Here is a 23,880-nt window from a genome sequence, read left to right as displayed (position 1 = left end):
AAGGCCATGATGCCTGAGGGATGCAGAAGGATCATGCACTTATCTTGGCTCAAAAAGCCCTGCAAGAAACCTCTGCTCCAGATAAAGGCCAGCAGCAAAGCAATTCCCCAAATCTCTCCCTTCCAAGAACCACCACTGTGTGCTGCACTTGCAAAACCTTCCCATTGCCTCACAGCCTCCTACAAAGCATCTGCAATCATCCCAAAAGCTTAAAGTCTTGCTCTCCAGTTGCCCGTGTCCCCTCTACTCCCCCAGCAGTGCCCAGCAGAACCACACACGAGGGCTGCCTGCATTGCTGCTGCCTCTTCCCCACATGCAGGGTGCAGCCGACCTCAGGAAGGACCGTCACAAAATGCCCATCCCACTCAAACCCCTGAAAAAGGACTTAAACAAGACTTCGGTAATGCCTGGAACGAGTTTTCCTGCAGTGAAGTGTCGAGCAAAGCTGTGTTTCTGAAGCCAGCACTATACATGGGCGTTACGCACCAATCAGCTCTCATTTTAAAGGATTTTGCTACAGAGAAGGTGGCTCAGGAAAAGGGCATGGCTTAAGGCACCTTCAAAATACCTACTGCTGTAGGGGGAATAACGCCGCATAAGAATGTAAGGGAAAGGGGAGGATCTGGCATGCACTTCTCTATTTTTGGTGCTTTTAGTTCCTGCATTTCACCAGCCACGTCCCCTCTCGCTTGCAGCTCGTTCGACTTCCTGCTTCCCTGCACAGCAGCATCTCAGTTACAAGTGCAACAGAGGAACCTTTGTGTGGCGGCAATTTTTTTTTTTTTTTTTTTTCCGAGGTGGAGATTTATATTCACATCTAGGCTTGCACAAACTTATTTCTTACTCCATTTTACAAAGCAGTGGCTGAAAATGTCGCTTCACTGCTGAGTTAGGGGGAGGCTGATGTGCTGAGGACGAGGGGCTCGGTGTGCTCTCCCCGGGGCTGCAAGCAGGGAGCAGCCATCGCTGCCGTAGGAATGATTCAGCATACACAAAATGCTCAAGGAACAGCAAGCAGAAGACTTGTGACGGTCTGTAATTGGAACTGTTTTGCATGACAGGCAGCAAGGCAGCCAGTCATGCTATTTTTGATGGGCTAAGAGTGAACAGCACTACTTACGTGGCCGCTCTTTCAGATTTCAGATGCGGCCCCTGAGAGGAGAAAAACCCGGCTGTGCTCCGAACCCAGTCCTGTGGGAAACCAGCTCATGGGCCCAGCACCCTGCCTACACTTCTGCACGGATGAGATCAGAGCTACAATATGCCTAAACAAAACAAACGTGAGCTGCCAGCCTTCTGGAAGGACCGATCTGTTCTTGGGACAGCTTCTCTTCTGCTTTATTGCGCTGTGGGCTGTAACTCACACACTCTACCAAGGGTAATTTCGGTGACTTTTTGGAGACCCCCTGCACAAGGCTGCCCTGCGCTGAATGGAAGTGTGGGAACAAAATGTTTAAACTCTGAAGCACAGATCACTGGTTCTTGGGCACTGACATCCCTCAGAGTCCTTAGCACAACTCCAGAGAGCCACAATTGAGCACTGTGCTCTGGGGGAGGCAGGATCTGCCCCCAGGCTGAGCACTGCCCACACTCCTGGAAATGCACTGCCCCGAGCAGAGCTGCACCTGCAGCTGGAAGCCCTGCGAGGCTCAGAGGAGCCGTGGAAAGCTCAGGTTCCTTCCTTATGGCAGAACAATTCAAGCCTCAGACTGGCTGTAGCTCACTAAATCAATACATGCATTTATCTGACGGGAATTGTACGAACGAGAGACTGGCAGGCGTAAGTACGAGAATTAATGGACTTCAGCAGTTATCTGTGTGTCTGTAGTGTGCTGGTGGTGGGTACCAGCATGCCAGGGGCTGGATAAGAGCAGCATTTACAGGGTTGGATAAAGAGCAGAGTACAAAGCTTTATTTCCCTTCAACAACTTGCTTGGATGCTGCTTGATTCAGAAAAAAAAAAAAAAAAGCATCCTTACTGCTCCATCCCTGGTGCCAGAGCTGCTGAGCACCCCCAGCACCCCGAAACCACAGCCACCAGCAGCATCCCTGGGCAAACCCTGCCCAGCATGGAGCTCTGCAAACCCTAAACCCTACAAAACCCCTCGGCCTTGGGGAGGCAGCTGCGGGTTGCTTGGGCCAGCAGCGGGATGGAGTCCCACGCCTGCAGCCCTGCTGCCCTGGTCCCCTCATCCTCTGCCCTGGGGACCCCAGCCAGGCAGGAGGCACTCAAAGGGAAAGAAGAACCCAGACATCCTCTGTCCCGGGCCGGGAAGACGCAGGGGACAACCCCCTGTAGCCAGGGACAAGTTTTGGGATTGCCAGGAGCAGCACGGCCCGGCACGGCTCGGCACGGCTGTGCCCAGCAGGCGGCGCTGCCCGACCGCGGCCCCGCTCCCCTCCTTTTTTTTTCTTTTTTTCTTTTTTTTCTTTTTTTTCTTTTTCCCCCCCTTTTTTTTCGTTTTATTTTCTTCTTTGCTTTCTTTTTCCTTTTTTTCCCATCTTCTTTTTCCTTTTTTTATTTTTATTTAATAAATGTTTATTTATTTATTGATTTTTAGTGTTATTTTACTCTGCTAAAAACAAACCCACGTTTAACCGGGAGCGACGCCTACTAAAGCAAACGGCTGTGGAAAAACACCAGGCAGGGCAGATGCTGTCTCCGGCACCTCTGCCTCCGTTTCGGCTCTGGTCTCTGCACGTGTGCTGCGAGCAGCCCTGGCCCCTGGTGCGATGCTGTGGCTGCAGCGATGCTCTCCGCCGCTCTTCTTGTCCCGTCCTGGGCCACAGAGCGTGAGCAGCCCCATCGCTCGATGCTGAAGGGCAACTTGCCCATGCTTAACGCATCAGCAAAATTGCTTAAGAATGGTCGATCCATGTGAAAACAAGCTCCTGGCAGCACTGCCAAGGTCAGGGCGAGCTGCTGAGCCGCAGCTGGGACTTGCCCGCCTGGCTCTTGCAGGGACACAGGACACCGCGGGCAGGGGGAACGTGCACCCTCACCCTCCTCCTGCTCTTCTCCCTTCCCTCTCTGGGGACGTGTCCCGCCTGCCCAGCCCTTGTGCCTGCTCCCCACAAACTAGAAAGGAAAGCCATCGGCTTTCTGCTGTTCAAAAAAGATGCAGATTTGTGTGAAAACTGGATAGGGATTTAATTGATGTGGGTTCACGCGTGGCGACAGCAGGACCCCGTGGTGCTCAGGCTTTGGGCAGCCACCAGGGAGATATCCCTGGGGTCTGGGTGCTCCGTTCTCCCAGCATGAAATCCCAAGGAGGATTTGGTCCTGGCCCAGGGCCCGTGCTGCAGCGGCATCTCCCCCTCCTGGCACCAGCGGGAGGGCACAGGGCTGGGGGGCACGGGGTGTGCCGCCCCGCCACAGCCACCTGGCTGCTCCCGGTCTCACCCACAGCCCTCTTCCTCGCCGAGCCTCTGCCGGGGTGCTGAGTGAAGGCTTTTGTGGTGCTCTGCTCGTTCCAGAGCCCCTCTGAGTTCCCTCATTCCTGGCACATCAGGCAGGAGCCGCTCTCCCAGCGCGGGAGGGATGCCGAGGTCTCTGAGCCTTCTCCTTCGGCCTGCAGCTCCTGTGCTGCTCCTCGTCCTGCTCTTAGCTCTCCTCGGAGGCGTCGTGGCTGGCAGCCGAGCAGTTCTCTGGCTCCTCTGTGATCCCCGCCGAGCACTGTTCAGCTTTGACTTTCTTTCTCCCTCTCATTGACTTCTTAGATCCTGCTAACAGCAAGATGATGATAGGAGTTAACCGCAGAGCAATGGCTTTGCATCTGTGAGGTCACTGCGGCCTAGTCCCAAAACAGGGACTGCACAGGAGGAAGCAAAGCTCAGCAACAGAAAGACGAAGAGAAATCCCTCTCACAAGTCTGAGTGTCTACATCCAGTCCTGGAGGGCCCACACCAGAGACAGTGCATGCCTGCCCTGGGGACACAGGCCCTTTTTCTTCCCCATTGCTCTGAGCATCTCGGTTTGCCAAGTAAATCCTCTCCTCCCCCAGCTGCTGTGGGGCTCGCAGAGCTGGCAGCCACCCCTGAGGGCTGGGCATGGAGCGAGGGGCAGTGCTGGCCCATCAGACAAGGCCCTTTTATGCCTCTACATACGTTTAATTTGGTCAACACTGCCCTTTCTTTACTGGGGGTGCAGAGAGGGTTAGGAGCAGGATATTTCTGACAGGGCAATATTTAAGGCTTGACAGCCACGCTGGCTTATCCTCGCCCTTATCAGGAGTCGTTTTCTGCTTATTCACCTGTAGGAAGCGTGGGCACGACACATTCCTTTGTCAGCCAGGGAAAGCCTCCACGGCCACACTGGAAAATCAACAGGGCTGGCAGAAACCTTTCTCCGAGTGTCAACAGCTCGTTGCTGGGAATTTGGCCTTCTCCGATCGGCTCCTCCCTGAGCGGCTAAGCAAACACGGGGGACTTAGACCTGTTAGCTTAGGTGCTCCGGGGCGCTCTCCTGCCCACCCTGCCCCTGGCTAACCATTAGCAGAGGCTCCTCTGGCTGCAGAGCCAACCGGTGTGGTTTATTGCAGGGAACCGAACGACTCTGCTGCGTCACCTTGGGCAAAATCTGTGTGCAGCGTGGCATCTGTTCGTGGTGGTGCCCTTGGCTTGCCCCTTGGGAAGCAGCTGAGGCTGTAGCCCTGAGCTGATGGCATGAGGAACTCCTTCTCCCTACCTTTTGTCCAGGGATCCTGTCCTCTTTTCCTCTTCTTTTGTAGTGCGTGAGCTCTGTCTTTGGTGCAAAAGTATTTCCCTTCAGCCTGGGCTTCTTGCAGGACGTCGTGCTCACAAGGGGCAGCCACCTGCACCGAGCAGAAGAGCAGTCAGCTTACAAACTGCCCCAATTTCCATGGCGCTAACAGCCAAGGACCTTTGTGGCCATGGCCACGGAGTTGTGACAAGTGCTGGTGTTCAGAAACCTATCTGGAAAGAGCGACATCGCTACCCCTCAGCAACCAGTTGGGTAACTGTGGAAGTGGGGCTTGGCATCTGGTGGAGGAAGAGCCACCACCTCCCGCAGGGAGCCGGGCAGGGACAACCCGTCCTGCACCTCCCAGTGCCTCTCCGAACAGGAATCCCCAGTCTGAAGGTGCTGCCAGGCCCAGGCAGCCGAAGCCAAGGGGCTGGGAGAGCAAACCAACCTCGCTGTCCGTCGTGTCTGCCTCGTCGGATTCCTGCTGCCCGGACTCAGCATCGTCGTCATCTGTGGAAACATGAAAGGAAGGGTTTTGGCCGGCCTGGGGCTGACAAGCTCACAGGCATGATACAGAGCCACTGGCTCTTCGTTACTGGGTGTCTGCATTCAGGGCACCTAAAAACACGAAGACATGAGGAGACGGAGCAGGGACGAGGCCACACTCCCCCTGGGTGCTCCCGGCCGAGGGAAGGGCTCTGGTGTCCCCATGGCTGTTTATTGAAATGGACATTTAGGGGACACCAAACAGGGGACTCTGGGGACAGACGCCCAATAACACTGTCTCTGTAGGGCTTTGCTATGAGGAGGTGGTGAGCACTGTCCCGAAGCCAGTGGCCATGTGCAGGTGATGAAGCCGAGGGGCGTTTAAAATCCCAGACTTCTCAGAGCTCTGTCTGACACCCCGAGCACCCCATCACTTCTTGCCCTAAGCCTGCTCCTGCCCACCCAGGTCTGGCAGGGGGGCTGCAGGCTGGGCAGCTTCCTCCTGCCCCTGCCCGGGGGGGGACGTTGGTGCCACTCTCAGGCACCCCAAGAGCCCCGGCAGCCTGACCCCGTCCTCACGCTGTCCTTCCGGGCGTTAAGGTTCACTGAAAAGTGCAGAAGTATCAGTGCATTGTTTCCTGGGCTTTGTGTCAACCTTCAGGTGAGTGCTGAAGAAAGTCCTGCATTTTCCCACACCCAGAATGTAATCAGCTGAAATTCTTCTGCCATGATGATATCTCCCTAACATGTAAATCACCTAGGACACCCCCCCCCTTTTTTTTTTCCACCGTGCAAAATCCCGCTCTGGAGAGTGTTCCCAAACCACTCCGACACGCCCAGACCAACTAATCCAGGCGAGCTCAACTTTCTGGCCGAGCCTGTAGGGCCGGTAGGGAGCAGGTCCCAGCCGACGTGCCTCCCGCTGCGCTCCACATGGCTGCTGCCTCCCACCCCACGGGGTAAAACTGCCCCCCTGCCCCACGGTGGTCAGCAAGGAGAGAGCAGCTCAGGCTGGAGTCACTGCTCAGTTTGGGGATGGGAAGGACTTTTACTGGGGACGGGGCGTGGAAAAGGGGAGAGTGTTCCCTGTCCTGCCTGCTGCGGGTAGCAGCATCCCTCCCTCCGTGCTCAGGGTGAAATCCCGAATTCCCTGAGGGTCCAAAAGAGCTGGGAGCTAGGAGCACCCGGTCCCCTGAAAGGGTCTCCTGAGCTGGTTAACACCTGCTGTGGGCTGCAGAGAGTGCGGGTGGTTGCAACAGCCAGCACAGGCTGTTCCCTGCTGCAGGATGCCTCCACGCACTGCAGAATGCGCCTTTGGCTCTTGCCTTCTCAGATGTCACGCTTGCCTGGGGCTCCTTACCTGGTTCTCCCTTGTGTGCACTGGCAGCCAGTCTCACCCTGGGCTCTGTGAGGGCCTCTGGGTCGCTCAGCGTTGGCTTGCTTGTAGGATGCGTCCGGGAGAGAGCGAGCTGTAAAGAGCAGAAATCCCATGAATGCCTACAGGTGGCCTAGCTATACAAATGCTGCCTTCACAGGCAGGAGAAAAGGGCTGTCCCCAGCCCCTACGTGATGACGGTGACAAATGCAGGGATGAGAACCAGCCGGTGTGGAGGGAGAAAGGCTGCTGTGTGCCTTTCTGCTGAGCCAGGTGGAAAACCCCATCGGCAGACACGTGGCAAAGCCACCCATTCCTGGGCCATTTCAGAATGGGACGTTAACGGTGGGTGTAATGACACTGACATCGAGCACTGGGCTCCCAGCAGCAAGGAAGGGGCCATGGGTGTTGCCAGCCTGCGCGGTACTCACCATAGCTTCTTCCTCCTGCTCCTCCTCCTCCTCCTCCTCAGCAGCACCGTGCTGCTCTGCGAGCGGTGCCCGGGCAGTGCTGGGCCAGCGGCTGGGGGGACGCGAGCCGTCCCGCTCCATCCCGTGCCGCCCGCAGGGGCCGTGCATGGGGCTGCCCCTGGGGCTCGGCCGTGGGCTGCCGGCCTCCCGCGGCTCCCGGCAGTCCCTCCAGCCTGCTTCCCTGCCGCGGCCAGCATCCGACAGGTCCAGCGGTACGTCCGCACCATAGTCCCTCCCCGCCTCCACCTTTTCTCGGTGCTCGGAGCCATCCCGGCTCAGCCAGAGCTCCTTCTCCTCCTTCCCATCCACGGCATCCTCCAGGAAGGACCTCTCCTCCTTGCATCCCCCCACGATGCTCGGCCACGGGGACAGGGGCCGCTCCTCGGGCACGGATTTCGGGTCACTCTCTGCCCTGGCCCGTTGGCTTTGCTGCCGCTGGTGCAGGAGGAGATGCTGCAGCTGCTCCCGGTGCTTGAGGAGGTGCAGCTTCCCCTCCAGGTGCTGGTCCCTCATGTACACCACGGCGGCGGGGAGCTTGAGCAGGGCAGCGCGGTCGTCCCAGTCGTCGGGGGGCCTCATCCTGCCCTCGCCGTCTTTGGCCCTGAGCAGGTGGCTGGGGAAGCTGCCGTCCCTGTCGGCCAGGGCGCAGTTGCCCGCCAGCCCCAGCTGGTGCAGGGAGAAGTGCCTGTTGAGGAGGCAGAGCTGCTCTTTCCGGGCGGTCAGTTTTAGGGTTTCGTAAGACGAGGCAAGCTTGGGTGAGTCTGGTTTGGTTGCTGTTAAATAGCTAAAAGAAAGAGGGATAAAAGTAATCACTCCAGGACAGGGGAACAATCCCCTAATTGCCTCTGGGAGACTCTCACTGTGCGGCACGTGAGCCTGCCCATGCAAGCCGAGTCTCGGCTATCACTTATTTTTTGGCAAGGGCCCCGTGTGCGGGCTTTCCCTGGGGGTGCACCACAGGTCCCCCCCACAACGGGCAGCTCGGTCCGTGCTGGCTCTGCTTAGCCCTCTGCGCCCTGAAACCCACGGGGAGGAGAAGCCCTGGGAGGTGCTGAGCCCTGCAGAAAAGCCCATTAGAATAGATAAGGAGCAGCAGGGAGGGCAGGCGGGACGGGCACCCGCTGGGGCTGTCTGAAGATGAAGGAGCAGGAGCCTGGGCTGGTCGGGCTGGATTCCGGTCATTGTTGCTGGTGTAAACTGGGAGACCCCCCCCCCAGCCCCCTTTCCCTGGGGCTGTGGGCATTGCAGGATGTCTGCAGAAGAAGGTGGGCGAATACCAGCCACCCAAAAGGGACAGGGGCAAGGATCCGGCCCGTGCCTGCCCACCACCAGCCCCGAGTGGGGGACTCACGGCTCCAGGCTGGGGCTGCGCTCCCGCTCCAGCGGCAGAGGGGTTTTTCTTGCCGGGGGGGACACTGCTGCTCCCGAAGGACTTTTCTCCAGGAGACACGGTCTGGAGCCGGGTCTCACCAAGGCGATGGTCCCGTGCAGCTGGTTGGAGATCCTCTGGGATGCCTGTGGAGAAAACTCTGGGTGAGCGGTTTGGCTGTGAGCAGCAGGGCTCTGGGTGCTACCCAGACCTATGCCAGCGTGAGCAGAAACTTCTCCTGGGTGCTCCGTACAAATAACATCTTGCCACCAGCTTTTATGTGTTTCCGCTCCAGAGGTGCTGAGAAACGATTTGGTACAAACCCAATCACCAGCTGAACTGTAACATTACTGGTTTTCCCCAGAACGTTCCCCTTCATGCTTCCTAGCAGGACCTATCACATGTTTTATTCCTTATTTGCTGGGTGTACTTCCAGCGAAGCCCTGGCTCTGAAGCCAGGCCATCACGATCTCCATCTCCTGCCATAGAGGGCTCACCACATGTTCTGACTTGACTTTTCCCTGCCTACCCAGAGATGTCACCAAGCCTTCCTGCGATCCCCATTAATTATCCTCGCAGCCTGCCCGCGGCCTTACCAAAACCCCACTTCACCTGCTCTCTCAGTTTTATTGTGGCGTTCGGGTAAGCAGAGCCCGTGCCAAAACAAAAGCATCCGTGTGGGTGTGGATGTGGGCTTGGGTTCCCATGGCGAGGAGCAGGGCTCCGGGTCCTGCAGCCTCATCCCCCCGTGCCCAATATCACCCTACCACTCAGCATCCCTCGGCTGACACACACGCTGCGCTTCAAAGGCACGGCAGGCTGACATCAATGCACGCAACGGCAACCACCGAATGCCAGCCCCTCCGAAAACACCCATATTCATTATGCTGCAGATGGAGAGACATCTGTGATGCTCTCGGGCAGGGCTGCTGTGGCGTGTTTGTACTCTGTACCCAAACCCTCCACATTTCACATGCTCTCCAGGCTTTTCCATCTTTCACAGAGCTCCAGCCTCCTGTTCCTGACTATAGCTCAGGATAAGCTGCCCTGAAACGTGGGTCAGCATGATCTCCCCGTGACCAGGGGTTTCCCTAACAAGAGAGGAACCAGCATGATGGGCAGAGGACTGGGGGATGCTGGGTGCATTGTCTTGGAGGGTAAACATGGGAGCAAACCAAAGGGGTGCGCTCTCGCGATGGGGAACAGGAGCCTATGCCAAACCCTAAATGCTTTGCTTGCAAATAGTGGCGATTTCTGCACCTGGCATTGGGTAGGTTCCCTACTTGGCCTTGGCAACAGTGGGCTGCCCAATTCTGGCTAATTGTTTTACCCCCTAAATGCCTCCTACTCTTTCTCTATCATCTTATACCCCTCGTGATCTGTACAGATGGCCACCATAGTGGGGAGAAGACCTGAGGACGTCAGGCTACCTCTGTCACTCACCATTTCTGCAAGGCTGGCCTCCTGGAGGACGGTGCTTGGGGAAATCCTGCTGCTCGGAGAGCTTCTCTGTCCTGCAGGCTTTTCTGCAAAAAAAAGACACAGCCACCCACCGTGACGGTCCCACAGAGCCACAATTTCCTTCTGCCTCAAGCCAGCATGTGAAGGCAGGGACCCTCTGCTGCTTGTGTGCTTGGCACCAAGGCTGCAAACCCCTCGAGAGGCAGTGGGAGGCAGCAGCACCCACCTTCACCCAGCTCAAGCCCCGGCACGTCATGGTGGGTCTCCTCTGCTGCCCTGGGAGCCCCTCTCTCGCTGCTGGCGTTCCTGCTCGCTGGGGACAGTAATGCCAAGGGGGAGCTGGGCGCGGAGCTGCTCTCTCTGGAGATGGCTCCTGGGCACTTGGTCCTGTCCCTGCGGAGAGGGGACACGAAGGAATGAGAAGGGGCAGGAGAAGGAAATCGCCAGGTTGAGAGCCACTGTGCTGGCAGCTCTGAGTTACAGAACCTGATATATAAATATACATATTTATACACAATGTGGTTATACCGGCTCCTCAGCCTCCTTCCCTTTCAGCTTATCACTGGCTCAGCTGCAGTCTGCAGCATGGGACGGAGCCAGCGCGACAGCTCAAGGTCTGATTTCCCCACCTGGCTGTGGGTAACGTCGCGGGAAGCCGCAACGTTGGGTAAGCCAAAAGCCAGCCGTGGCTGTTGCAAGAGCTGTGTGAGAACCCGTACGTCCCCGCCTGGGCTTTCAGCCTGGCATAGGGGTGGATTCAGGGCCTGGGGGCTGTCACCATTTTGAGCTGGCAGAGCTGATGCTTTTGGTCCCCAGGAGGGAGCCGCTGCAGGTCTGAGCCCTACACCTATGGCATGGATCAAATCCTGGCTGGACTTTGTGCCAAGACATGGATGTTTGGGTGAAAATCTTACTGTGCAGCAACCGAGGGAAAAGCAGAGCTGGCGCGCTTGGTGCTCAGCAAACCCAACCGGATCGGCAGCTCCGAAACTCCCCAGGCCTTGAAAAGCATCGGGGCGTAGAAGTCAGAGCTTCTCTTTAAGCAGGTCGTGCTTCTGAGCTCCAAAGAAAACACATTTCTAAACTAATCCCTCCGTGCTAATTCCCCCGGACTTTAAACACTGAGGAATGAACGGGTTTCTATTTACTGGCCCGCCCGACGGGTTGCTTGGCTTTCAGCGCAGCGCTGTGCCGGGACATCAGCCTGCTGGAGCAGCTCCTCTCTGCCGCAGCCCCTTGCGATCCCGTGCACGCAGCTCTGCTTCCTGCACCAGACTCATCCTGCTGCCTGTGGCTGCTGCTCTGGGAGCTCTGAAATCCCAAGGCGAGCTCCGTGGCCAAGGCGAGCAGCCCAGGGCTTTACTTCCCATCCTCGGTTCCCTGTGGGGGTACCCGTGTTCTCCGAAGGCTCAGCTCTTGGATGCATGTGAAGAGCTGAGTGAGCAAAGCTCAGTGAGGACTTGGAGCATGACAGGTATTTTGCTGTCTTAGCTTCTACAGGAATCCATGGGAATTAGGCGCTAAAGACCCACCAGTTCTGGGCTGACCCAGACCCTGCTCGATGGCAGGGAGGCCTCTGCAGTACCAGTGCTGCACATCATGAATGACACTCAGAAGAGCACTTACTCCAGGCTCTGGAGCCTCTTCAGTTCTTCCTTGAGAGTTTTATTCTCCTCCTTCAGGCGACTCATCTCATTAGCTGCAAAGAGACAAGAGGAGAGCTGCAATTTTGGGTGCTGCACGGAGCAGGGCTGCAGCCCCTATTCCTTATCTCTCATTTTACTGGAGATACGGAGGGCTGCCACCTCCAGCTCCAGTACTTCATGTGCGGTTTCCAGATCTCATTTCTCAATACCTCCACGCTTCCATCGCTCCCTCCCTCCTCCCCATCACCAAACACCTCCTGAGTGTGCAGGTACTGGAGTGGCTCCCACGCAAATGTCAAAGAGAGGCACTGCCTGAGCAAAGACCCAGCCAGCCACAGCCAAGCTTACAGCAGACCTTGGTACCTACTGAGAATGAAGATGTGCTGGAGGCTCTGGAAGTGGGAGGTCTCGTACTCATTCTGCTTCTTTTTTGCCAGCTCCTGGGTGACCATGCATCTGTCGCAGAGACCCGCTCGCAGCCTGGATGAAAACCCATGGCCGGGAGCGTGTTACCACACATCCCCGTGGGAAACGAGCACCACGCACGTGCAGAAGGGTGTGTGCCCAACCCATCACAAGACACATGAGCAAAACTGTCAGCGTTCACGCAGCCCCATGCTTCCACCTCCCCAGCCCCTGCCCCACGACCCCTCGGTTTGGGGAAGCTCCCCTGTGCCAGCCCCCCAAGTGGCAGAAAAGCTGCTCACGTGCTACAGCCCGCTTTTGGGAGACACCAAAACCCAGACTGTGCCTCTAGGAGAGTGCACACACTGCCACCGAGAAATGCTTAGCTGAAAATGAAAGCTTACCTGTTTTCTAGCACTTTCACGTTTTCTTTGAGGACCTTCTGTTGTTCCCTTAGTTGGTGGTTTTTAGCAAACAACTCTTCGATTCTCTGGGCGTCACTAATGTGAGAGAAGACCCAAGAAAAGAGGGTTACCAGGCTTCTCCCCAGACCTGGGGATTTATCCTCAGCACCCGGTCAATGGGAAAGGTTTCTGCTCTGAGCGCGCTGTGCTGCTCACGCTGCTGCAGCTCAAAGCGCTTTTACTTGGGCAGAAAACAAACGTGTTGGAGCTGGAGCCCAGGGAACAGCCCAGGTGCTGCCCTTGGAGTCAGCAGCTTGCTTTGTCCCGTTTTGTTGCTTCCCAGGAAGCACTGTAATTAATTAATGAATTCCCAGGAATTAATATAGCTTCTCATTGTGTCCGTGGGCAGGCAGGGTGGAGGTGGGCTGGGATCAGCCCTGGCTGCCCCTGCTGGTGACCTGCACGGCGAAAGGCACCAAAATGCTTAAATTTGGTGGAGCCCAAAAGCCAAACGGTGCTCTCTAAATCAGGGAACCTCCTGCTCGGGGCTCGTGGCCTTGGTGGGCACCTCCTCAAGACACACAAGTGCCTGGGAGGTGTTTAACTGAGCAGCGTGAACCTCTCCCTGCACCGTGCCGGGACGTGGGCACCGCGGGGCTGGGCACTGCTCACCGGCACTTCTCCGTCGTCAGCTCCGTTAGCTTTGATTGCAGCCCTGCAATAATTAACAGAGACAGAGGTGGGTGATTAGCGCAGGTTCCGTGGCACCTCAGACACAAAAGGCAATAATCTAGGTTCAGGAGGGTGCCTCGGCTGGGAGGAACCTCACCGCTTCCAAACCTAATTCCTGAGAAAGGCTAACGCCTGTGCTAAATGGCAGCACGGGTTAATGTAACTGGAAAAGCTGAACAGAATGGGAGCACATTTTGTATTTCCACTGTTTAATGAGTTTGCGTTTCCCCTCCACCCCCGAGAAGTCTGTTTCAGTTTTGTTTCCAGTTATTTCAGCCACGCCAGGCATCTCCCAGGTGGGCAGTGTTTTATGGCTGTCAGGGCTGCAAAGCAACTTGGAGAATATTTACAGCTCAACAAGAATGGCTTTCAGTGATGGATCAGCAGACGGTACATTTTGTCAGATCCATTTTATGCAAAATAGATGTAAACATGTGGTTTGGATTGCTCAATGGTTTTCTCTAACTCTCACATGGCCTGAAATTACACAAGACAAGAATGAATTCATAAGCCAGAATTGTTCAAAAATGCTGTTGTTTTGTTCATAATGCTGATATTGGGAATTATTTTAATAGGAAAACAATTGGATTTGGCATTTGTTTGCTTAACTTAGTGGTTCTTATTTCAATGATGTATGACCAGGAAACTCCCTAGAGGAATAAACTATCCAGCCTTACTCCAAGGTTTTCTGTAACAGAGCCTCCAACTCCGGCTACTTCTGCCTCACGGATTATTGCATCTTTCCCCTTTCCCTCTGATCCCCCAGTATCCAAGCCATATCCCAACCCTCCTGGCCTCACAGAGGACACCCAGCACATGTACTCCTCACTGCTCGCACCCTTCTGCCACCCTCCCTGGCGTCTGCTTTCTTCCAGGTGTTTTCCCAGCACTTTTGCAGAACGTGGGTGGGAACAGCATCACCACCTTCACACCGACAAGTCACCCTTGTCACAGACCATGGACCTTGGCCAGTTTATAAGAAGACTTCTCATGTCTCCCTACCTTGAACTTCTTTCTCGTGAATTTCCTTGAGCTTGTTCAGGAACTCTGCAAAAGTGTCTGTGGTCATGTTCAGGGCTGTGCCGTGCTCCCAGGCTGTGTTGGAAGTGCCTGCTTCCAGTATAAGGATGTCCTTCTCTTTTAAATTATTCAGAATTTAGCCTAGAACAGAAAAAGTGTCCATTAAAAAAAATAAAAATATATATATATATCTTGTGTATATGGCATTTTGCAAAGCCTTAGAAACAGGACAAAGAAATACCTGCCCAACTGCAGAAAGTAAAATAATTTGCTAACCCATACATGGAACAAAAGTAGCATGCTCACCAGGAGGAGGACTCTCAGAGCTGTCCAGCCTGCATCAGCCCAGGGCTGGGACCACAGACAAAGCAGAAGAGCGATGGCTTGGAAAGTGGCATCGCTGCAGGGCATCGCAGAGGGCTCTCACCCTGCGTTTGGGCAGGAGGAGTGTGCGATCTGGGCACCCAGGAAGCACCCTCTGGGTGTGCCAGCAAAGCCTTGCACACCCGCGGAGGACCCGAGCTGCACCACGAGAAGAGGGACATCCCCGTGGGAGCCTTCAGCGTCGCCGCGTGGGAGCTGTGCAAACCCATGAAACATCACGCCGGGTGGCTGAATCATGGCCGTTAATCCCCTTCCCGACAAAGCCACTTAAGCCACGCGGATATTAACGGGGAGCAATCTGCCCCTCTGTGTCTCAGAGGTGACGGGCTGGAGCGGAGCTGTCGGGACTGGAGTTTCGCAGCCCCACGGCAGCACGGGGAGAGCCTCGCAGCCTCCGCACGCTCCCCTTCCCTGCCGGCACCCGCGCGCCTTTATCTGCATGCAGAGCAGAGGTGTGCCTGATCGCCTGCATATGCAAGATGTGGGCATGCAGAGCTGGAAGAAGAAACTTTCCCCTAAAGGGTCTGATTTTAAAAAGAAATGAGGCACGCGCCGGTGAGCACAAGCAGCAAGCTCGGCTTGTGTGCTCTCCCCACGCTCGGCTCGGCGAGACGGCGACCCGAAGACAGCCGGGGTGCATCAGGGCTCCGCTGCAAACCGGGCTCCTTGAACGCTAAACTGAGCAGCTTGCCTTGGCTTTTGAGCAAGTCTTGTACAAACAGACCAGAGATTTTGCTGTTTTGGGGAACAAAGAGACCCCAAACAGCTTTGCTCCCCCTTCCCTGGGCACAAAGCTGCCTTTCCCAGGGCTGGGTGCTCCCTCGCAGCCCGCAGTGCGCTCCCAAACGCAGCGTGGCTTGTTGCGGCTCGCACAGCTAACAGGCTGGCTCGGGATCAGCCACCGTGAAATGGGATTGGGAACCGATCTCTCCTGCTCAACCTCAAGAACCATAGCTTAATAACGAGCCAGGTGAAATTACACCCAGCTCATCTCCCCAAAAAAACCCCGACAAAAAGATGTTAACGAGAGCTCCCTCGGTGTAGCTGGCAGCTTCTGGGGATTGCTGAGTCCTGAACTGGGTGCTGCCTGGGGCGAGGGGCAGGTGGTGAGATTTTCCACTGCCTCTCAGGGCTGCAACCCCGTGTGCTGGCTGGGCAGGCTTTGAAGTGCTCAGGCACTCGTTACCAGCGCTGCAAGGTGGGAAGGTTTTGCACCTGGAAGCGAAGCCGCCGAGGGAGCGTGGGCTCCCGTCGGCTCTCCCTGGTGCTGGATCAGCCCCTGCCCACGCTGCCGTCCCCAGCGCTGCCCTGTCCTGGTGTCACCTTCCCTGTCCTGCTGGCATCTCAAGCAGCGCCAGGGCGTTTCGGTCTGCAGCTGGGATGTCCCGGGAAAGTCACGTCCCGTTTCGCCTCGTGTCAGCCTGCAGCCGGGCAGGCAGATTTGGGCTTGGTGGTGGTGGGAGCTGGGGGCAGGCAGGATATGGGGCCAGGTCCCCATGGGCCATGGGGCAGAGCCCTCCCAGCGGTGCCGCGAGCAGCTGCGGTGACTCAGCGCCGTGGGCAGAGCCTGGCAGGTCAGGATCCGGGGCTGTAATTTTGGCTGGGGTGTGGGCAGCTGCTCTGCTCCCTGCGCACAGCTGCGGCTGTGGCTGGAGAGAGGCTGGGACTCCTCATCCTGATCTTCTCAGCACCCCTGAGTCAGCAGGGGATGCGCGACCTGCCTGGGGCTTTGGTCCTGGGCCTTTGCATGGGAAAGCTCTTGCAAATTTTGGTGCTTTTTGAGCTGCCAGCACCCGTCCCTGTCTGCACATGGGACCTGCACATGGGACTGGGAAGGACCTGGAGAGGAAATTGGGTGTCTGGTCTGTGCGCACCCACAGTTACAAGGAGATGTTGGGGAGCATCAGCCCCCACATTTCTGTACCCAGGATCCATCCTTTCGCCCTGGCGGAGCAGCCCTGCAGGCAGCCCGGGCTCCCAGCAGTTTTGATGTGCTCCCTTCTCACCCTGTGTGCACCAGCCAAGGCGCGAAGCCGCGGCCCCCTGCTCCTCCGCCCCACTCGGGAGGATTTATCGAGGGAGATTTATTGATGAAGACCAGAGCACAGAGACCCCGAGACAGGGGTTTCATTTACAGCCCTGAGCCCTTTCCCGAGCTGTCACCATTAATATACACCCGGCGGCGCTGGATGCGGCCCCGTCGTGGGGCCGGGTGTATTTCACAGTGACGGGTGCCCTCTGCTAACACAGACCCAGGGTTGGGGAGCTCCCCCGCCAGCCCCTAAATCTGGCTGCTTTGGAAAAAGCACCGGGGCCAGTGATAGCTTCACTCCCTTGCTCTCTGTGCGCCTTCCTTCCTCTTTCTTGGGGAGGGAGAGCCACGGGGAGGGTGTTTCCTACCCCCTGCCATGGGGTTTGGGAAGGGGTGGGCTCAGGCAGCGCTGCCTGAGGTTCCCAGGTTCCCAGGGGCTCTGGCCTCTCCTTCCCATCCCCGGCACAGCCGGCGGTGCTCGCATCCCCACCCTCAGCACCGTGTCCTTCCCAGAAGAATAAAGCAGCTCATTAGCTAAATGAGCTTAAGTCATTAAAAAAAAATAAATTCGGGACTCTGAAGTTCTGGCACTGTCGGATCAGCTGAGCTTAATGGATTTATAATCAGATATTTCCCCATCAGCAGTGGTTCAGCTTCACGTTGGGTTTATGCACTGTACCTTTCGCTGTGTGACTGCTGGGCAGCGCTGTTCTCACTACCCAAACTTTCTTCTGTTGGCTACCCCGCTATGTTCCTGGTCTAATTTTAGAAGCATAAATTGAATTTATACTCAGAAAAGCCGCCTGATCACTCATGGAAAATCTGCAGTGCTGGGAGTATTTTGCAGGCCAGCGTGAAGCCGATCTGCTTTGCCGATGAACTGTGCGCTTGGCAGATTTGGGGGAGTTTATTTCTGCTGGCAATTGTTTATTTGTACGGCCGACGAACGTGGCACGGGCTGTCCCACCAAGCACTTGCTCTCTGCACACCGGTCGTGTGTGCGGCTGCTGGGTGGGGGCCGGCACATTGGAACCCCCCCGACAGGAGCGACAGGAGGAGCAACTTCAGCTCTCACCTCCGCCTCGCACAACCCGAAAATCCTCGATGAAGCCGGGCTGCTGCTCTGAGCGGCTCCATCAGCGCCAAGAGCAGCCTGGGGGTGGTTTACAGACAGCCCTCGCTGCAGACCCCCTGCCCCAGGGTCACCTGCACCAGTTTTTGGCTTGGGGTGCTGGCTGGGGATGCTGGCTCCCAGGCCATCCCGAGCCCCAGAGGGGCCACGAGGCTGCAGCCGCCTCTCCAGCCTTTTGGGTTTCCTGCAGCTCTCTGTAACACTTGCCCATTGCTGCAAATGAGGGACAGTGGCACAGGCTGACACGGGGCTGCAGGGCACAGGGGATATGCTGCCCTGCTCAAGGGTAGGTAGATGTGCCCCATTTCAGGGCAAAAACAGGGGCGAATCCAGCCTCAAGTCCCAACCTGCGCACCTATTTACTTAAACCCCATAAAGTCTGCGTTGCCATAATACAACACAGCCCCTGCCTTAGTGAAAGCAGCAGCTCAGCTTCTCCCCCACCGCTGTGGCCCTTTTGGAGGCAGCTTCTGCTTCTCTAACCCCTGTGGCAGCCACCAAAGCAATGTAGATTTTATTCAATAACGTTATTACTGCCCCAAATACCCCACCTGATGTGTGCAGCAATGCGGTTGTGGGATCCCTAAGACAGGAGAGGCTGGTCCTCTGCAGTACGTGAACATGCCCAGGAACTGGACTTTGGATTTCATACAGGGGGTGAGCATTTATGGGACTGAGGCGGGCGTTTACAGGATCTCTCCTTGCACCTTCCCCAGCTGGGAAGGGGGCTTTGCCCTCCTGCCCTCCAGTCCCTGCCGTCAGCAGCTCCCTGTTGCTTTGATGAGGTTTAGCAGCAGATTTCCATCCTGCTCCCCACATGGGACGGCCACATTTGGACCCTCTGGCCGTGCCGTGATGCTGCTCAGGGCACGGTGGGCTTGGGTGGATGCACGGGGAGCGAGGGCAAGTCTGTGTGCCTGCACGAGGGCTCAGAATAGGAAAGAAAATAGTCACTTATCTGCCTGTGCATCTCGGGATAACCACAGCTTCTATAAACATTGCTTAATTAACACCTCAAAATGCTCTGGGAAGTGGGTAATGAAGCATTATCGCGTTTTTCAGGTGTTTTAATTGAGAAGCGGTGAGGCTCAGGGAATAGCTCAAGGCTCTGTCGGGAGCAGAGGCGCAGCTGCCTCCTCCCAGCCCAAAGCACCCAAAGAACCCAACACTCCCTTGGCCTCCCCCTTCCCCCCCAAAAAAAGCTGGGGGGAGCGGGAAGGAGCTGCCCTGGGGAGCTGGGGAGCGATGGAGTCAGCCCATGGCCCTGTTACGCTGTGTGCATTGTAGCACTTTGGTCCTGTTCTCCCCTCCTCGATGGAAGAAAACCTCGAAAGCAACGTGCTCTAGAGCCCACACTGCTCCTGGTGGATGGGGAGCCCATTTCTGCCCTGGGTTTTATCCTGCAAGGTTCCTGGGTTTTATCCTGCAAAGCTCCTGGGTTTTATCCCGCAAAGCTCCTGGGTTTTATCCCGCAAAGCTCCTGGGTTGCTCTTGCCCTGCTGGGGGCTGAGCAAGGCTGCAGCAGCACCGGGACACCTCGGGGGCTCGCCTCTGCTGGGCCAGCTGCTGGAAACCAGCTGCTGTGGGCATCTGCGGTCCTGCACGAGCAAGTGGGTCTTGTACGGGATGAGGGGTGTGAAAATCCATCGTAACCACGCTCGCATAAACCGGCGCCTCTGTCCCTGCTGTGGCACAGTGTGCACGGCCATCGTGAGCCAGTCTAACACAAATGAAAAGAATAAATCTCTCTCCCCTGGATACAACGCAGATAATGAAGTCCTTAACTGAATCAGCTTTTCTCTTTGGTGCTGTTTATAATAAGAAACATTCGGTCCTGCAAAACCATACTGGATGCTGGTTGCACTTGGCTGGGGGAGAGAGAGCCGCGGCGCTTCTCCTCCCCGGGAGCTATATTAAACCCCCTATATTAAATCCAGGTCCCCTGCTGATGGGGATGCCCCGATGGGGGATTTGGTGCCTGATTTGGGGTGAGGGGTTTGCTGGGGTGCTGTGAGGGGCCCTTTCGTTTGCAGGGATCTGCTCCACATGAGCTGCACTCGCTGCTCCGTTCTTGGGCAAGAGCTCACGCCTTGGGTTTCCCTGCACATTCCTCACGGCTCTTCCAAAGCAACAGTGGAGTAAATCTCCGGATTTTGCTTCTCTGCTTTAAAGGTTCCTTTTGGCAATTTCAGCAACAAGAGGATTTCAGCTGTCATGCAGACGAGGTCTCCTCAGGTCGAGCAGAAGCGGGGCAGGAAGGGTGGATGCTTTCTGCTCCTGGCCAGGTGTGGGAGCCAGGTTCCCATCGCTGAGAGTGGTACAGGAGCACGCTCGTGGGGAAGCGGGGCAGGAATAAAGGAGCTGCCTCCAGAAGTCCTGGAGAAGCTTTGATCAAAGATACCAATGACTAATTCCCCTAAATCTCCATCCTGCAGGAATTCCTGCAGCTCATGGCAAAACAGATGGGAAGTCTAGTGGAGGTAAAGTGCCCGACGCCTCGGATTTGGAGGAAAAAACCCACCCAGCCTCATCCAGCCAGGCTGTGCCTTCCCTGCCCCGTACAGCAGCCCCCAGCTGCAGGCAGCTTTGCAGCAGAGCCCGGCAGCTCCTGCCTCAGCCCCCGCTGCGGCGCAGTTTGCAGGCTAGCTGGGACTTGTGCTCCCTCGCCGCTGCTGAGCGCATCGGGGGCAAAGTGCAGGGGAAGATGCCGTCTTTGGGAAATATTTTGCATGCCCAGCTATTCTCTTCTGCTACTCTTAGGCTTGCACAGAACCACGCTTTCTCCCCTGGCTGCTGCATCTAAAGATAACGGGGTGCTTGACCCTCTCCAGGGCTCTGCAGGGAGCTCCGCTCTGCCTGGGCTTTAGCCCTGTTGTGGCACCACGGCTCTGCCCTGCACGGTGCCATCCCAGCAGGACAGCCTCAGCCAGGCATTTTTATGGGCTGAGGCATCTGTTTGTCTCAAATGCTTGGTGACACATTGCTGATGGGGACACTTTGCTGCCCAGGCTGGCTTTTGAAACAATACCACGTGCTAGTGTCCTGTGTCCTCCACCAGAGCACACGGGAGGATGTGTGCTTGGCTCCCCTGTGAGCATTTTCAGGCCTTTCTGCATCGTGGGACCATCCCAGCAGCAAAATCAGCAGCAAAAGCAATGTGCATGGACACAGTCCCCCCCCTCACCCCCCCATCACATCCTTCAGCCTGGATTTAAGGGAGGGGAGAGCAGGGAGGGGACTGCAGCCTGTGGGCTGCTCCGTAGCCCTGGCAATAGAGATGTGGTCAATTTAGGGTGGGAAAACGGGGATGGGAAGGGAGCCTGACAACCCCACTGGAAGCTATCTGCTGCTGAGCGCGCCCGTGGTTTGGTGCAGCCCAGTGTGAGATGCTGCATGGAAGGGGTGGAACGGGGCGATGCCCCAGGAGCTGGGTGTTGACACTCAGGGCAGCGGTGCCACCTGCCCAGGACAGGCACTGCCACAAACCCCCGTGCTCCTGTGGCTTGTCCCGGTGTGACCGAGGACGCGGCTTTGTCACAGCCCCGGATATTTGCTCAGAGAAAGCCTCCGGTCCCTGCTCTTTAAATACAAATGTGACCGGACTCCCGACTACTGGCACACAGCCCGACACCGTAACCTGCCCCGACACTCGTGCAGGCACTGCACTCATCCCGAGCGTGAGCTGGGTGCCATTTCTTTGCATTTCAAATCCCAGCGACGTCCCACCGCCCTTCCCGCCCAGATGGAGAGGCCAGAGGAGAAGGGTTTGCTGGCGAGGTGAGCCCAGTGGTGCTGGGCAGGCTCAGCCCTGCTCCCTGCCGACCCGTCTGCCCGCTCCCTGCAGCGCCAGAGCCACCGCTCTGCAGCACGCCTGCAGCTCCCCGCCTGCGAGGAAAACCCAAATTTCCTCCGCGAGCCCAGAGAGGGGACAGAAAAGCAAGCCAAGCCGTGCCACTGCCCCTCGGACGGGAGCAGGGCCAGGCTCCTGCTGCCGGCACCAAGTGACAGCACTCCCCGGAGCGCTGCCGTGCGGTTTTGGGGCACTTCTCCAGGCACAGCCCCCCCCAAAGCTCCCTCCCCAGCTCCGTGCGCCGAGTGCCAGGGGACAGATAAAAATCGGTGCGGGCACCATACTCACGGCGGGGGACTGCCTCTGGGTGTCTCTCCCTCGACTCCTGTGGCTCAGCTAAGCCGGGATCAGGACAGTCACCTGGGACACGGGAGGCAGAAGTGAGCAGTGTGGGTGAACTCGCACAGACAATAAGCCATAATTTTTTCTTTGCAGTCCGACTGGCTCTGCTGGTTTGCGATTCTTTGCCCCGGCAGCAGAAAGGAGGCAGAGCGCGGCTGAAGCTGCTGAGCAGGTTCTGCTGTAGCACAGAAAAAGCGGCAGGACCAGTAGGGTTTGAACCCAGATAGAGATTTGATTGTTTTCCCATAATTACAGCCCAACCTGCGCTGTTGGTTGGAGTCAATCACATTAGCAAACAGACCCATTTAAATAATTCAGCCACCATTAAGGTGGGAATTTCTGCTTTTTACGTAACGTGGCCCTTTCGGAGTGGAAGAGCACAGCGACAGAGGCATCCTGCCCTACTAAACCCTTGAGCACCCATAAGGCTAACTCAGAGGGATGTTGCCTACCTGCAGGGCCACTTCTTGGGGGGGCAGCGTGGACCAGGGGCTGCCTTTGGCCTCGGCTCCCTGCTGTGGCAGGGCTCAGCACAGGGCACGCAACACGGCCATGCAGCAAACAGCCTGGGACAGGAGAAGGGACGTGCCCAAATCGACACCTCTGGCTGCTTGCAGGCGCAGGTAGAGAAAAAACCCGTGGTCTCTGAGTGCCTCTCGGGGCACCCTGGGGTGGGGGAGCAGCAGGGGAAGGCTGGGTGATGTGGGTGCTGATCCTGGCCGGCAGCCCCAGCCCGGGTTGTCTCCCCGCTCCGGCTGCTGACACAAGCAGCTTCCAGCCCAGCTGTGGGCTGGCAGAGCCGAAGGCGACGTGGACACGTCCTGAGCCTTTGAAGTGCAGCTATTTCAGCATCCCCCAGAAAAATGCTGGCATCAACTCCCCTGCCCGGCCCAGTCCCACCAGGCTGGGCAGGTCCAGCTTCCCCCGCGCTGCCCCGCGTCCCCGCGGCTGCTGCGAGCCCAGGAGGTGTGCGCTTGCAGAGCGCATGTGCTCACCACCAGCATGGCACAAAGAAAAAGCAACAGAAAGTTGTCACTGACGTGTTCAAGAAGCAGAGGGCACGTCCTGCTTGGCTGAGAGCCGCCTGGTGAGTGCAGGGCCCCGCTGGTGCAGATGCCTGTGAGCGCGGCTCTGCAGGAGGGATGCACCCACATTGGTTAGCAGGACGTGAAAGCTGAGGAAGGTTGTTCCCCCGGGATATTTCCAGGGCTGTTGGGTAGGGAAAAGGGTTGGGAACATTCAGCTGAGCCCCTTCTTTGAGTTACCCACTGGGGAAGCCCCACAATGCTGCACATCCCCAGATCTCAGCTCCCCCCGCCAGTCAGACCCCGTCGCTGTGTAAATCCCCATCCGTCCACCGGCAGCAACATCCCCACGCCGATTTACACCCCAGCTGCTGAGCTGGCTGCTTAAGTAAGCCCAGCGCGGCGCTGAGCATCCTTGGCAGCGTTTCCTGCAGCAATCGCGCCGGCGATCTGCAGCTCTGCTGCCAAACGTCGGCTTCGGGCTCCACCGGTGGCACGCGGACGGGTCGGGCAGGCGGGGACCAGCCGGGGCTGCCAGGAATGCGGCTGCACGCCCACGCCATGGAAATGGGCGGCAGGTAAACAAGCAGCCGCTCGGCGAGCTGTGGTCCTCGGCGGACCTGTAGGGACTGTTTGGCGGTTGCTCATCCTGCACGAAATTCCCGGCTCGTTCCTCTGCGAGAGGGACGGAGCAAGGGGCTACGGGGGGGTTGTTTTCACCCAACACTTCTCACAAGCCATCTGCGGCGGGCTAAAGGAAGCTCTTGCTTTTATTCCCTTCTCTTTCCTTTTGGGCTGTTTGCTCTACAAAGGGATATGGCAATTAGAGATTGATTGCTTGGTCCAGCCCAGTACCTCAGGCTGATGTCTGCGGTGGTGGAGTTAATGGCAGCCCCACGGAAGAGGCATCCAGCCGTGCTTGGACCAGCCTGGCAGGGCAGCAGGGAGGCGCAAAGCCCTGCCGGATAACCAGCAGCAGCCAGACCTCCGAGTGGGACACGCGGCACCGGTCGTGGGGGCACCGCCACCGCCAACGGTGCAG

The 23,880-nt window shown here is 57.1% G+C and overlaps 1 protein-coding gene across 2 annotated transcripts; it reads right to left on the bottom strand.

The window, feature by feature from the left end:
* Nucleotides 1-2,581: 2,581 nt before the first annotated feature.
* Nucleotides 2,582-21,949, bottom strand: RBBP8NL (RBBP8 N-terminal like). 2 transcript variants are annotated; one of them, XM_048074664.2, is made up of 14 exons: nt 21,760-21,949; nt 14,056-14,214; nt 12,994-13,036; nt 12,322-12,417; nt 11,880-11,992; nt 11,493-11,565; nt 10,093-10,259; nt 9,849-9,931; nt 8,388-8,551; nt 6,998-7,820; nt 6,552-6,660; nt 5,154-5,215; nt 4,688-4,814; nt 2,582-3,726 (listed from the first exon to the last, which is right to left on the bottom strand). In XM_048074664.2, exons 2-14 carry the CDS (start codon nt 14,120-14,122, stop codon nt 3,605-3,607), a joined length of 2,049 nt encoding a protein of 682 aa, XP_047930621.2. In that variant the 5' UTR covers nt 14,123-14,214; nt 21,760-21,949; the 3' UTR covers nt 2,582-3,604. The 2 variants fall into 2 exon arrangements, with proteins under 2 accessions (XP_047930621.2, XP_047930622.2); XM_048074665.2 differs by having other exon boundaries at nt 2,582-3,723; nt 21,760-21,947.
* Nucleotides 21,950-23,880: the final 1,931 nt, after the last annotated feature.

The sequence above is a fragment of the Anser cygnoides genome, chromosome 16 (genome assembly GCF_040182565.1).
Source record: "Anser cygnoides isolate HZ-2024a breed goose chromosome 16, Taihu_goose_T2T_genome, whole genome shotgun sequence".
Classification (NCBI taxonomy): Eukaryota; Metazoa; Chordata; class Aves; order Anseriformes; family Anatidae; genus Anser; species Anser cygnoides.
This window is presented reverse-complemented; position numbering and strand designations above follow the sequence as displayed.

Bases quoted from the DNA above. Each gene is read 5' to 3' on its own strand.
- RBBP8NL (XM_048074664.2), bottom strand. From the start codon at position 14,122: ATGACCACAGACACTTTTGCAGAGTTCCTGAACAAGCTCAAGGAAATT. The intron at 13,037-14,055 runs GTAGGGAGACAT...TAATTATTGCAG, and splicing joins TCACGAGAAAGAAGTTCAAG to GGCTGCAATCAAAGCTAACG. The intron at 7,821-8,387 runs GTGAGTCCCCCA...TCTTTCTTTTAG, and splicing joins CGCAGCCCCAGCCTGGAGCC to CTATTTAACAGCAACCAAAC.